General features: G+C 41.0%; 2 protein-coding genes across 2 annotated transcripts; one reads left to right on the top strand and one right to left on the bottom strand.

Annotated features, from left to right (window-relative positions):
- The first annotated feature begins 1,251 nt into the window (after positions 1-1,251).
- On the top strand, positions 1,252-2,085 carry LOC108120701 (androgen-induced gene 1 protein). The gene has a single exon (XM_017234444.3). It carries the CDS (start codon positions 1,269-1,271, stop codon positions 1,980-1,982), a length of 714 nt encoding a protein of 237 aa, XP_017089933.2. The 5' UTR covers positions 1,252-1,268; the 3' UTR covers positions 1,983-2,085.
- A 6,750-nt stretch (positions 2,086-8,835) lies between these two features.
- Positions 8,836-10,334, bottom strand: LOC108120670 (5,10-methylenetetrahydrofolate reductase). The gene is made up of 3 exons (XM_017234415.3): positions 9,566-10,334; positions 9,384-9,484; positions 8,836-9,329 (listed from the first exon to the last, which is right to left on the bottom strand). Exons 1-3 carry the CDS (start codon positions 10,077-10,079, stop codon positions 8,931-8,933), a joined length of 1,014 nt encoding a protein of 337 aa, XP_017089904.2. The 5' UTR covers positions 10,080-10,334; the 3' UTR covers positions 8,836-8,930.
- Positions 10,335-12,406: the final 2,072 nt, after the last annotated feature.

Here is a 12,406-nt window from a genome sequence, read left to right as displayed (position 1 = left end):
ATTTTAATGGGCTTGGTTCATCAGTTTTATAGCGGGGGTTTTCTTAAGGAAAATATAAAAAATTCGGTTTGAAAAATTTTATTGAAGTTGGGGTGGGGGTAACAATTTAATTCCCTTGGTTTTTTTAAATTGAGAAAATTTGAGAAAACCTCTGGAAATAAAGATTCTTCGATTTTGATTCAGAATGTTGCAGAATAGATCCAAAAATCGACTGAGATATTTTTGTGACAAAAATATGGCATCCACTTCGGATCATAATGTCAATCCCTGGTTTTTTCAAAAATTTGAGAAAAAAAAAATATACATATGTTTCTCTAGATTTTGATGCTGGATAGATCCACAAAGCGATTAAGGTGTTATCGCTCTTAGATTGGATGCGATTTAGGAAAATTATACTAAGGAAATGAATTCATATATGGATATCCCCTATTACAATATTTTTTTGTATCTTTGAATTGAAAAATATTCTCTCTAAATTAAACTAAGACTCTTCGTACCTGCATTGCTTTTTGTATGAAATTGTATCAGTTCCCTAAAGCAAACAACGTTTATTTCCGAAGTTCCGATATCAAGTAATCAATGGTTAATTACTCTGGACGAACCTTTTCCCAAAAATTTCATTATGGCCTGTGCAGAGTGAACGGACATATGGTGGTGATGGGCCTGACTAATTATCGAATAGAAGATCTGCAATGCCGCCAAAGGAAACAAACAAATATTTACAGTGCCCACTCCTACTTGATGGCCTGCGGTTGTTTGACCTTCTCCGACCTCCGCCGACATCTGGCTGTGAAATGTGAGCAGTGACCGCCGCGTCGGCCCGCCGGTCCGCCGACTTGCCGGCTAATCAGACACATCAGCTGTTCGCAAGCTGTTCGCACCCTCGAAGTATTTCTTTCTTTTTTTTCGCCATTCCAGCTTAAATGTTTACAAAACAATAAAATTGAATTCACAACCAAACTCGACTATTTGTTTTTTATGGGTCATCCATCCGAGGGGCGGGAGGAGCATCTGCACTCTATCAATGTACCTTCAATATTTTTGAATCATTACCATTGGGGGTGGTGGCCTTGCCTCGGGTGTTTTGTAATTTTAAATTATTTGATGATGAAATTTTAATTTAAGAGTATTAATATAGATGATTTTTCTCTAAGTGCATATTTAGTGAAACGAATTAATATGAAATCCTAATTTAAACCATGTCCGAGATCAATTGGCGATGCCTTTCGGCGGCGTCTCAGTGTCCAGTCTATGGATATCACCCGGAAATGGAACTACGAAACTGGGCGGGTGGTGCTCAGTTGGCACGCCTCCTGCTGCACTTTGCCGCCACTGCCCACCTGGGCTATGCCATCTACTACGACTACCGATACGCCCAGCTGCCCCAACTGGCGGTCGACCTGCGGCTGGAGCCGCCCATCGGTGGCAAGTTCAAGTACATGACCTTCCTGGGCGGCCTGATGCAGCTGGGCTATTACTCGCTGGCACTGACCTTTGACATCACCCGGAACCGGACACTGCGGCCTCTGAGGGACTACATCCTGGCTAGCTTTGTGGTGCCGCTGTCCCTCACAGTCAGCCTGACCTTCTGGACCCTGTACGCCATCGATCGGGAGGCCATCTACCCGGGTATTCTGGATCTGGTGTACCCCAGGTGGCTGAACCACGCCATGCACACCTTCGTGGTTGTCTACGCGATGCTGGAATTGGGCTTCACCCGCCACAGGTATCCCAGTCGGAGTCAGGGTTTCGGCGGACTGGCCACCTTCATGGCCGGCTACCTCATCTGGGTGCACATCCTGTGGTTCAGGACCAGCATCTGGGTGTATCCATTCCTCGGCGCTCTCAGCTGGCCGCTCCGGCTGATGTTCTTCCTCCTGGTGATTACCTTGGGCTTCCTTTACTACATCCTGGGCGAGACCCTGAACTCCGTCCGATGGAGGCGTCCTGCCATCGCAAGGCGCTGGAGTGGCAGTGAGTAGGATGTCTGCTGCAGGTTTTAGTTTAAGGCTCTCTTCATTTTAATATTTTTCAATGTAATGCATTTCTTAAAATTAATAAGAAAATAGTTTCTTTCCAAAGTAATATCTGCTGTTATCTTTCTTAAAATTCCATTTAAAAATCACTGGGGTACTTCCGATCTCTGGACACAATTTGGGAAGAGTCACGTGCGTTTTTGGGGAAACAAATGGTCGGTCGATTGAAAATATCAGCTGCCATCAGGAGCATCAGGATCATGAGGAACATAAGGACGAGAAAACAGCTGAAGTCTGAAACTGAATAACATACATATGTATTTTGCTGAATCAATCCTTTCAGCACGAGATCAGAATATCGGAGCACCACTTGCGCTGACTGAACAGCTGAAATCCATTCAGAAAAGGGACAACAATGTCCTATTACCGGGAACATCCAGCCAGCCCTCGCAGTCAGGACCGGAAGTTGAGTGTTCATTTCGCAGGCAGGACGAGACCTCTAGCCATCATGTCCTTCTAGTGGCGAGTAATATTTTTGCATTTCTATTAGAGCACGTCTAACTTTTGTTAGTCTCTTTGCTTGGTTCATTGTGGTATTGTGTTTTTCTTAAATTTATTTGTATTTTTCGGAAGGTTATGAACCCCCTGAGGCACTGATCGTTGACAAGCTGTTAAATTTCAATTAGCACACGCGACCAGCTGTTATATTATTTGATCAAGCATGGAGTCTGAGGAATTTGGTCTTAAATTGACGAAAAAAAAAAAACACAGAGGCATGCGGCATGGGTGGGTCCATTGCACTTGAACAGATCGAGACGCCAAGTTTGCCCAGCAATTAGAGACAAGTTTATTTAAACACAGATCTACCTATTGGCTGTGAAATAATTTATTTAATATTTTAAATAACTCATTTGAAATACCTTTAAAGTCACACGTGGACATGAAGGCCACGTAGGTCGGGTATTCTTTTTTTTTGTAAAAAGAGCACGTTCCTTTATGTCGTCACCACTTAATCGTGACGTGCAACGGAAGGCGGCCTGGCGACACGTGTGGCGGCAACTATTGGACAGAAATATGGAAAAATGAAAGAAAATTACCTGGAAGCCGCCACTGACGCTCCACTAATTGCAGTGACGTGGGCGCCTCCAAGTCCCTCGAGAATACTTTTTTAAAAGTGATTTCTCGAGACTCCAAAGACAAAGTTATTAAAAAAAAAAAACACATTACCTAAGGTGATAGCAATTGGCAATTAACTAACTTACATATACATATGTATGTAATTGTTAAAGTGGGGAAATCGATGTTCGCAATGACTAACAGTACTTTCTGGTAACTAACTATCCGCTGAACCTTCAACAACTTTTGCTCGCGTGCTGTATTGCTTTTGTGGAGCTTTGCTGTTGCTGGGCGATCGACAATGTAGAAAACCGGTCGATGACTAATCATCAATCATGCCATGTGAAAAGTGCCACGATCTGGGCCTGCAATTACCCAGATCTGGGTCCGATCACAATAAAACCGCTCCTCATTCGGAATGGGAGGGGGGGCACCCATCTGAAAAGCCAAATAATGAATGCCCTTAACCAGCAACTAATCACATGCAATATTTTAACAGTATCTAGTTTTTATATCTCTATGTGACATTTTTCACATTTTTTGTTTGAAAAAGCTATCAAAAGTGGAAGTACCCAGTGGAAAAAAATCACACGATAATGATAATATTTTTTTAATAATTTATTTTTAAGGTTATTTTAGATGTACATTTAATATTTAACCCTAGAGTGTTTAGGTGTCCGTGTCAAGTCTAAACTTTAAGTTATTGTCTCTGCATTTATGAAATCACTCTGACCGTCATTTTGAAAAAAAAGCATGGGTGTCCTGAGGAACCAGGTAAAGTAATTAGTGACTAAAATGTTTTCCGAGTTCTTGGCGAAAAATTAAATATTTGCATAGTGATTTTGCGGACGAGTGGCATTGGCGGAACCCCGTTTTGCTACGCCCATGACTACGCCAGTCCGACCGCAGCGGGCATAAAAATCTCACGGTGCCGACAGTTTGTCTGGCGCGATTTTCGCTTAGCTTTTGTTGCTGCTGTCGTTTGCTATTTATTTTTTTCCCCTCTTTTTTTTTTTTTTTTTTTTTTTGTATAATTTTCTAGTACTCTTTGCAGTTAGCTGTTGGCCGAGTAATTGCAGGGAAAAAGGTGGCACAAATGTCGTTTGCCTCTACACCCGTACTAAGCCCCATCCACTGATGGCCCTAGAGATGGGTTGTATCTACAAAATAGGGTTACCTATTAGATCTATTAGATTGAAAAGCTTCCCTTTCACACATTTTCTTAAAATGTATTTTATCCTTGGAACAAATAAATTTTATTTTCCACTCAAAGAGGAAAAGCTTTTGCGGAAAACATGACTTTCCATCTCTATAATGCACCATGTGCACTGTGTGGTGGCAACTGCAATGTTGCTACTTTTGTTGTACTTAGTTGTTGGTATTTTCTTTGGTCGTTTTCGTGCTGCTTACGTAAGCCCACAAAGGCGGCGAAATGAAATGAAATTGTTGTAATGGACGATTTTCATGGCGGCATTACACGCCACAACCGACCGAACTCGAACTGAGGACCAGACCCAGACCCAAGCCCACCCAACGCATGTTCATGTATTTTTGATCATACAACACAATTTGCATATATAACGACTATGAAAATTAAGGTGAAAATATCGAAGGAAAGTACAAGTTTCATAGGTGGTACACATAGGGCTTTAAACTATTTTCAGAACTTACATCAATTTCTTTATAATTTTTTTCGTATTTGCTCAATCAATTTAGACTTTAAAGCTTAAACTAATATATTAGTTACTTTACCACCACCTTCATCTCTTGTACTAACTCTTGATACAATTTTTTTAAGGCGAAAGTTGAATGGCAAGCGAGTGTCTAAAATGGGTGCGAAGTGCGTCAGCGATTGTGTGAAAAGCTAATGGACGAACTGAATGCCAAATTTCAATTCACAATTCTTCATTTCGGTTGAGATTTCCTCTGGCAGTGGCTTGCCTTCATTTCGATTTCAGTTCATACAGCCATAGCTTCCGATTTGGATTCCGTTTGCCAATTCGGTGGCCATCCTTCACTTTTCTCTGTTGCTGACAGGCCACACACACTGCACAAGTACACTCACCTGACTGTGAGTGTGTGTGTTTGAGTATCCGAGTATCTGGGAGATGCAACAGAACCATGCAGAGCAAAAAGATCAAAAGACATCACTGCAATCAGGCTGTGGGTCCCTAAACAAATAATGGATATTTTGGGGTATATTGGACTTGAGGATATTCCAAGGTATAGAGATGACTAAGAATACTTCAAAAAGTTAGAATAAAAATGTATCTTATAATAGTTTATTTTTTGTTTTTAAAAAAATACCTTCCAGGATAGTATAGAATCGCTTCCTTTAGCTGATTCATTTGCTTACGTAGCTTGTTGATGTTTCGGTAGCTGACTCTTCGTTGACGTTTGTTTATAATTTGCGTAGCGCTTCGATTTTATTATTTCTGTTGCTTCCTTCTGAAAATAATCATTTTATTTTTGATCGCTCTCGACTCTGGCCATAAATTATGCCACCAAACAGAACATATGTGCCTGTGTTCGTTCGTTCATTCCCCAGAATGTAAATATTCCAATCCAGAATCTCAGCATCACTCCTACAACGGACAAGTGCCCGGGTACAAACATAAAATTTTTTAAGCATTTCTTACATATATCTTTGATTCAGCATTAACACATGCATTTATTTCTGCTGCAGCTGCTTTAATAAAAACTATTTTGATTGGTTTATACACTTGAATTAATCAGGAACTAGTTGAAGATATTTTCTTTATAATATCTCTGTCAGGTTTGTGAACCAAAACTCTTCATTTGAATTAATGACACTTTTGTTATTTTCGTCCTGATGCCATTTAATTAAAAAAACAAAAAAATTGTTGCAATTTGGCGTAAATTTCACATGAGCTTTGGCCAATTTAGCCTTTTGTGCATGTGCACGGTTCATGTATCTGCATCCACGTATGTATATATCTATAGTGTGTATATATCCCATTGGATGGGTGTCTGGGTTAATTTAATGCGAGTGTACGCACACGAACGTGGTGGCACACACGGCGTATGCAAATTGCTGTGGGGCAGGTCGCCAAGTATCTAGGCATGATTGTTGCTTTTTTTTTGTTTTTATTGTTGTTGTTGCTGTTAGTGCAAAACCGTTCAAGAGCATGGCTGCCGATGCCTCTGCGGTGAGGTGGCTAATATACATATACTATATATAAATATATACACAAATCGAAATACAAACTTACACAAATTTGCATAAAAAGTCACAGTTTTTTTTTCAGTAAAAGTTGCATGTTAACTGTGGCAGTACGGAAAAATTATTGATATAAAAGTTCAGCCTTATTTTATTTCGAAGTACAAACTTATGATTGGTATGCAAATATTTCGCTCCCCAGCCATAAAAACTAGAGTTTCCTGTAAAAATCCCATAAAAAATGCGAATGCTAAAGTATGTAATCAAATTTTTTACAATATGTCACCATATTTTTTTTTGGTTGCCTATGCCACATCACATCCCATGGGTATTTGAAACCAACTGCATTGTTAAGCAAAAATTGTAAAATTGTAAAAGTCATTTTTAAAATTACAGATACGACATGCAAGTGTCAGATACTGCCAGGGTTTTCATCGGAAAACGACAAAAAAAAGAACAGGAGAACAAGCAAAGCTACAGCTGAAAAAAATGTATCTACAAATTGTATCTTTAAAATGTATCTATAAAGTGTTTGTGGTAAACAAATTTCATCCTTCAAAGGTTCTGCGCTCTTGAGTGATCTCTGAAGAGAGACTTTTTGTACTCAAGATATATTTAAGTTTAAGGGTGATATTTTGTTACTCGATCAGTTATAAGAGAAGTCTTTTTTAAAGGGTGCCTTCTCTTAAGTGAGTCTTTTTGCACTCAATATCTCTCTTTGATCGTGAAGTACTCTTTTTCCAGTGCTCTCACTCAGTTTTCTCTTAAGATCTGAGAGAGAATGTTAAGAGAGCGATCACTCAGCTGGTTTTTCGCTGCTCTGAGTCAGCTGATCGCTGCCTCTGCCGCTGCCAGCTGCGGCAGCGAATCGTGAACGTGACTCTGGGGTTTGCTTTTTATTTTTTTAAGCTTTTTTCTTTTCCCTGTTTTACTCTGCTTCTTTGTTCACTCGATCGTTTGCTAGCCTCCTCCTCCTCTTTTGCAAACTTTTTTATTGCCTCTGCCGCTGCTTCAGTCGGCTGAGGCAGCGGCAGAGGCAGCAAGAGCGGCTGATCTTTTTCTATAGCTGCAAACATACACACACATAGAAGGGGGACTGGCACACACCGATTTATAGGCTTGCTTTTTGGTTTTATTTATCGTAGATTTCCCCATTTTACGCTTATTTGTTTTGAAATAAAATTAAACGACGCATAGCAAATCAAGAAAGAAACCAAAAAAAAAAAAAAACGGCAAAACAAAAGGGGCCAAGAAGGAAAAACAAATGAGCCGCACAATTGCATTTCACTCTGATCGAATTGTGTTCCCCAGATACATTTGTATCTGCCACAAACATTTCTATCTGAGTGGGTCAGCTCCAAGTTGTGAGCCTCTAAAAGCTAATTGGTAATAATTTTAAAGTAAAATTTAAACAATTTATGGAAAGTTTACATCATTTTCTCACTCGAACTTTACTCCACAAACTGTTTAAAATTTAAAGCCCAAAAGAGGGTCGGGCGTACATGGCGTATGCGCAATATGCGCATTGTCCTTTCTAACGGCGTCATTTGTTTGGCTTAATTGCCGATAAATAATTGCAAAGGGGAGTTCAAACTACCTCCTGCCCGCCACAGCACCCCGACTCCCCCCTTTTTTGTCAACCCAGTGAAGCAAAACCGTAAAGAAAAACGAAGGAAATTCGCATTCGCACATCATTTTTCAGGCCCAAGCGACAGCTGCAAAAATAAGCGAAAATAAGAAGCAGGCGCCGGGATTTGAAGTGTTGGCAGTGAAACCTTTTAGACCCCCCTTCTACAACTGCGTTGTTTTGTGGGGGGTAACCCCTTTTCAGGAAGTGCACAGGAAGAAAAGGGATAGGTCTTTCAAAAAAGAACCTTACCACTCCATACATAAAAGACAAAGACATACATTTAAAACCTCGAATAGAAATATTTTTTGTATATCTTTGCAAGTTAAATACATTTTATTTTTTTCAGTGATCGTTTTAAGTCTCTGGAGGCGGCACTTATCCTTTTTCCATGGCCGATCAACCGCAAGTTACAAATGTCAAATGTTGTTTTTGTCAAAAGACCTTTCCATTCGACTTTGCAAGAGCCGGGGGACCTCACCCATCACCCATCATCGTCAACCCCTCCTGGCAAGGTCCTTCGGGGGCAGGACAAGGTGGAAGGTGCGGCGGTGACGCAACAGTTCTATTATTCCAACTGAAAACCATCAAAAATATCTACGCATTTGCTCGACTCTGATTTGAAGGCCCTGTGACATTGACTGACGTTGATGACGCACCAAAGCTGCAGCATTCGCATATATGGGCTGTACTACTACTACATACTTCTATGCAAAAGGGGGTAAGGGCTTAGCAAGATCCATTCATCACGGTCCGCTTTTCGGCCAGCTGCAGACCTCGAACTATGGCCATTAGCCATGTCAGAAACATCATTTGTTATTGTTCGACTGCCCTTCGTCAATGGTCAAGAAAAAGGGGTTCTTTTTGGGTGTTTTTCTGTTTTTGTTCAAATCGGATATCCTCCAAATTTAACTTTCAACGAAGACAGGACATGATTGATTGGGCAGGAATATAAGCCTAACTTTGTACAAAATATAAAAAAATATTATTTATTAAACTGAAAATTTTGAAGACATTTTAAAATTAATTTTTAGAAAAATCCCATTTTTTGAAACTCTCGAAGTGCCGCGTACACAGGTGGAAAGCTATTCATGGTATAGAACTGAAATCCCCAAATCCCGATATCGGCTTCCAGAATATGACGTACTATGTTAACCGTTAGTTTGATAAAGAACTTGGATATCGCATCCGAGTCCGGAGAACCTCCGCGATTCATCCGCAGCTCTTCGAGCTCCTCCCGCAAATCTTCCGGCATATGGACTCCGGACATGTCTTGTATCGCATCGTAGGTGCGTATGGACTCGTGGACCATCAGACCGACCACAATGGGCACCTTAATACCCGCCTCCCGACAGGCCTTAATAAATCTCACGATAGGCTCTGGTTGATAGCACAGTTGGGTGAAGATGCAATCGGCTCCAGCCTCCACCTTCCAAGAATTAATGTTTAATTTTTAAAATCTAAACTATTAGTTAATCCTTACCTTTTCTTTGAGGTGTTGTATATTTTTTCTTCCATCTTGGGGACCGCCACCAAGGCTAGTATATCCCTCAGGATAACCCGCCACGCAAATGGAGAAGTTTTCTGAAAATAAAAATTATTTCATCAAGAAGGCTTTGAAGCATTAGTTTTTTGTCAAAATGAAGTATTGTACAATGTTCTTACTTCCTTTCTTGTAGTGCGATAGTTCGATAATGGGCTGGGTGATGGGAAAGTCCTGGCCCGGATGGACCAGATCCCCTCTGACGGCCAGACAGCTTTTAAAGTTCAGGTTGAGGAAGTCGTCCAGTCGCTTCTTGGTCAGCCTATAGGCGGAGATGTGTGGCAAGACGGGTATCCGGGGGGCGAGGATCTCGGCCAGCTGTAGGCTCTCAACCTGCTTCACCGGCTCCACGTTCCAATAGCGCCTGCCCAGCCAGACGACGCTGACGAAGGATGGCAGCACCGGCAGGAAGTTGTTGAAGTCCAGGGCAATGGGCTTACCGCTGGCGCTGGTGGCCAAAATCTCGATGCCGTAGAAGAACTGCCGCTGGGCCGTTTTATTGGCCACCAGTGGTCCGATGCGCTGCTCCCCCTGATCCTGCCCTGATGCGGTCTGCTCCTCGGTGAAGGTGACAGTGGGCTGGTACTTGGATCGAGGGAACTCCGAGCTGACGGTCGGAACGGGGATCCAATGCATCTCGGCGAGCAGTTCGGAGGCGACTGCCGGCTGGCTGGCTATCAGCAGCGATCGTCTACCTAAGTGAATGAGTCTGATTCGGAGGCGCGGTTAACCCGAGAGGTCGGCAAAAACTAGGTGACTATGGTCGCGAAACTGGGAATACCCTTTCCAGGCAAACTATACCTCAGACAGCCCATAACAAAAAACATGATTGAGAAAGGGTTTCTAAATCTTAAATTTTTATATGCCAGAAATTTTAACACTAAGCAACTCTGCTTAGTTTCATACTTTTAAATGTCAACATTTCAAGTAAATATTATAGTTTTTAAACTGATAAGAGTGTTTTAAAACATTTCAAATAAAATATTAACGAAGCTCTCTGTAAAATAAAAGTGCTGGATCATCAAAAACATACTATGTATAAGCTTTTGTATTTTTTTTATTTTTGAAATATTGGCAAGTCAGCATTGAATTTATTTTGATGGGAAGAAAGTGAAAAACATTGTCATTGAACTTGAGAATCTTTTATGGGTCGTTTATAGTGGAAACTGCTTAAACCTAATTTGAAATCATTAAAATAATTATAATTAAGAAAACAATGTGCGTGGGAAACAGTAGTAGCAGAAGTAGGATCTTTTTGGTTTCAACCCTTTCCAAGTTGCCACTTTGAAAGTGGACACTAAATCAGACAAAAGGGTCGTAACGCCATCCAATTTCGGATCCGTTGCAGCTGCACCGCCTCGCCTTGGACCTTCAAATGTTTCCCTCGACATGGACATGGAGGAGGGGCCCCTAAAATTAGTTCGGCTTCAGCCAAATGCGGCACATGTGCACATATTTGTATAAAGAAACACATATACCAAAATATATATATATCCCTAGATGTGTGGGTGTAGAATGGAACCTGTTTTTAGTTCGACTGGAAGGCCGTTCTAAAATTAAATCTCCAGAAGACTCGTATCCGTGCTAGGGAAACATTCGGATATATTTATAATGCTTAGATCCCGAAGAAATGTGACAGCTAAAATATGTTCCAAATGATTTCCTTTATGGGGGGAAGGGCAAGGAGAATATTAAAATAACTTGAACTTACCGAAAGGCAACGACAAGTATTTGGGAATTGATGGAATGATTAGTGGATGTATCGACAGAGGGTATCTGGAATCTTAAAAACACAAATAAGCCTGACAATAAAAATATGTTTTATTATTAGGAGGGCACGATGGTGATTTCAAAAAATAAATACTACAAGTTCAGCCCAGAATTGGAAGACTTTGTTGTGAATTTGAAAAGATTTGCTTTCCCTGCTTCATTGAAAACTGAATGAACTGAATCCGAGAGGACCTTAATATCCTTCCCCTATACATAGTTACCCCGCACAATGGCCTTTGAGAAAATACTTCAATCAAAGTGCAGGCCCTCAGGACTTGATTTTTGGTCTTTGCGAGGATTATGGGAAATTACATTGTACCGACTCGATCTTAACGCCTGGATGGCAGGAAGGCAGGACCTCCTCAAAATTAGCTAAGCCGGTCTGCTCATTCACTTATTCATCGATTCTTGATGGGTCACCTGCTGGGAGCTCCCGACCTTCCTTCTCCTGTGATGAGAAGGGTTCCCCTTCTCGGTTCCCTTCTCAGTTTATTACCGCCATATTTTTCATGGAAAGCACCGAGGGATTAAATTACGACGTGCCAAGTGGATGCGTGAGATGGAAAATCTTTGATGAAATGTGTCTGCCCAGGGACCAGGGAAATGGGAATGAAAATGCTTCTCGGGGAACACGCATGAACATACTTTTTCTCATTTCACAAGTTTTTCTTCCATTTTTTTTTTTATGTAGAAGAACTCCTACTTGCTTCCTTTCGTCTTTCATAAGATACTTTGGCTCTGTTGAAATTAAAAATTCCACCAAGAGCTGGAAAATTATAATGCGGTGACGGTCGGTGGCGGCGCGACTGGGAGGAGGATGGCAGGAAGGCGCAGAGGGATCAGTGGAAAAATGTAATAAAGACATGAGTTGTGAAATTATTAAGATGATTATGGTAACAGAAACCGCTCGAGTGAGGACACGCAGCGCCATCTCCTCAAGGATTTCATTACAATCAGTCTGAAATGCGAAGGACACTGGCAGGTGAATCGTTTTCGCTTTTAAGTTCTGCTCCCTGGTGATATGGAATGGAAGTCTCTGAAGGACTTTTCAACTTTAAGGATTTGGTTTTAGTTGATGGAAAAATACAAATGATAAAATTAAATACCAGAATAAGTTACATAGGTAAAGGTAGGGTTTCTCTGTACATATATATATTCATTCATTTGATGCGTGGAATTTTCCATGGCATTTG

Source organism: Drosophila bipectinata, chromosome 3L, assembly GCF_030179905.1.
Source record: "Drosophila bipectinata strain 14024-0381.07 chromosome 3L, DbipHiC1v2, whole genome shotgun sequence".
Lineage (NCBI taxonomy): Eukaryota > Metazoa > Arthropoda > Insecta > Diptera > Drosophilidae > Drosophila > Drosophila bipectinata.
The sequence above is the reverse complement of the archived record's forward strand: the minus strand, read 5'-3'. Positions and strand labels throughout refer to the sequence as shown.

Bases quoted from the DNA above. Each gene is read 5' to 3' on its own strand.
- LOC108120701 (XM_017234444.3), top strand. From the start codon at position 1,269: ATGGAACTACGAAACTGGGCGGGTGGTGCTCAGTTGGCACGCCTCCTG.
- LOC108120670 (XM_017234415.3), bottom strand. From the start codon at position 10,079: ATGCATTGGATCCCCGTTCCGACCGTCAGCTCGGAGTTCCCTCGATCC. The intron at 9,485-9,565 runs GTAAGAACATTG...TTTTATTTTCAG, and splicing joins ATCGCACTACAAGAAAGGAA to AAAACTTCTCCATTTGCGTG. The intron at 9,330-9,383 runs GTAAGGATTAAC...AATTCTTGGAAG, and splicing joins TACAACACCTCAAAGAAAAG to GTGGAGGCTGGAGCCGATTG.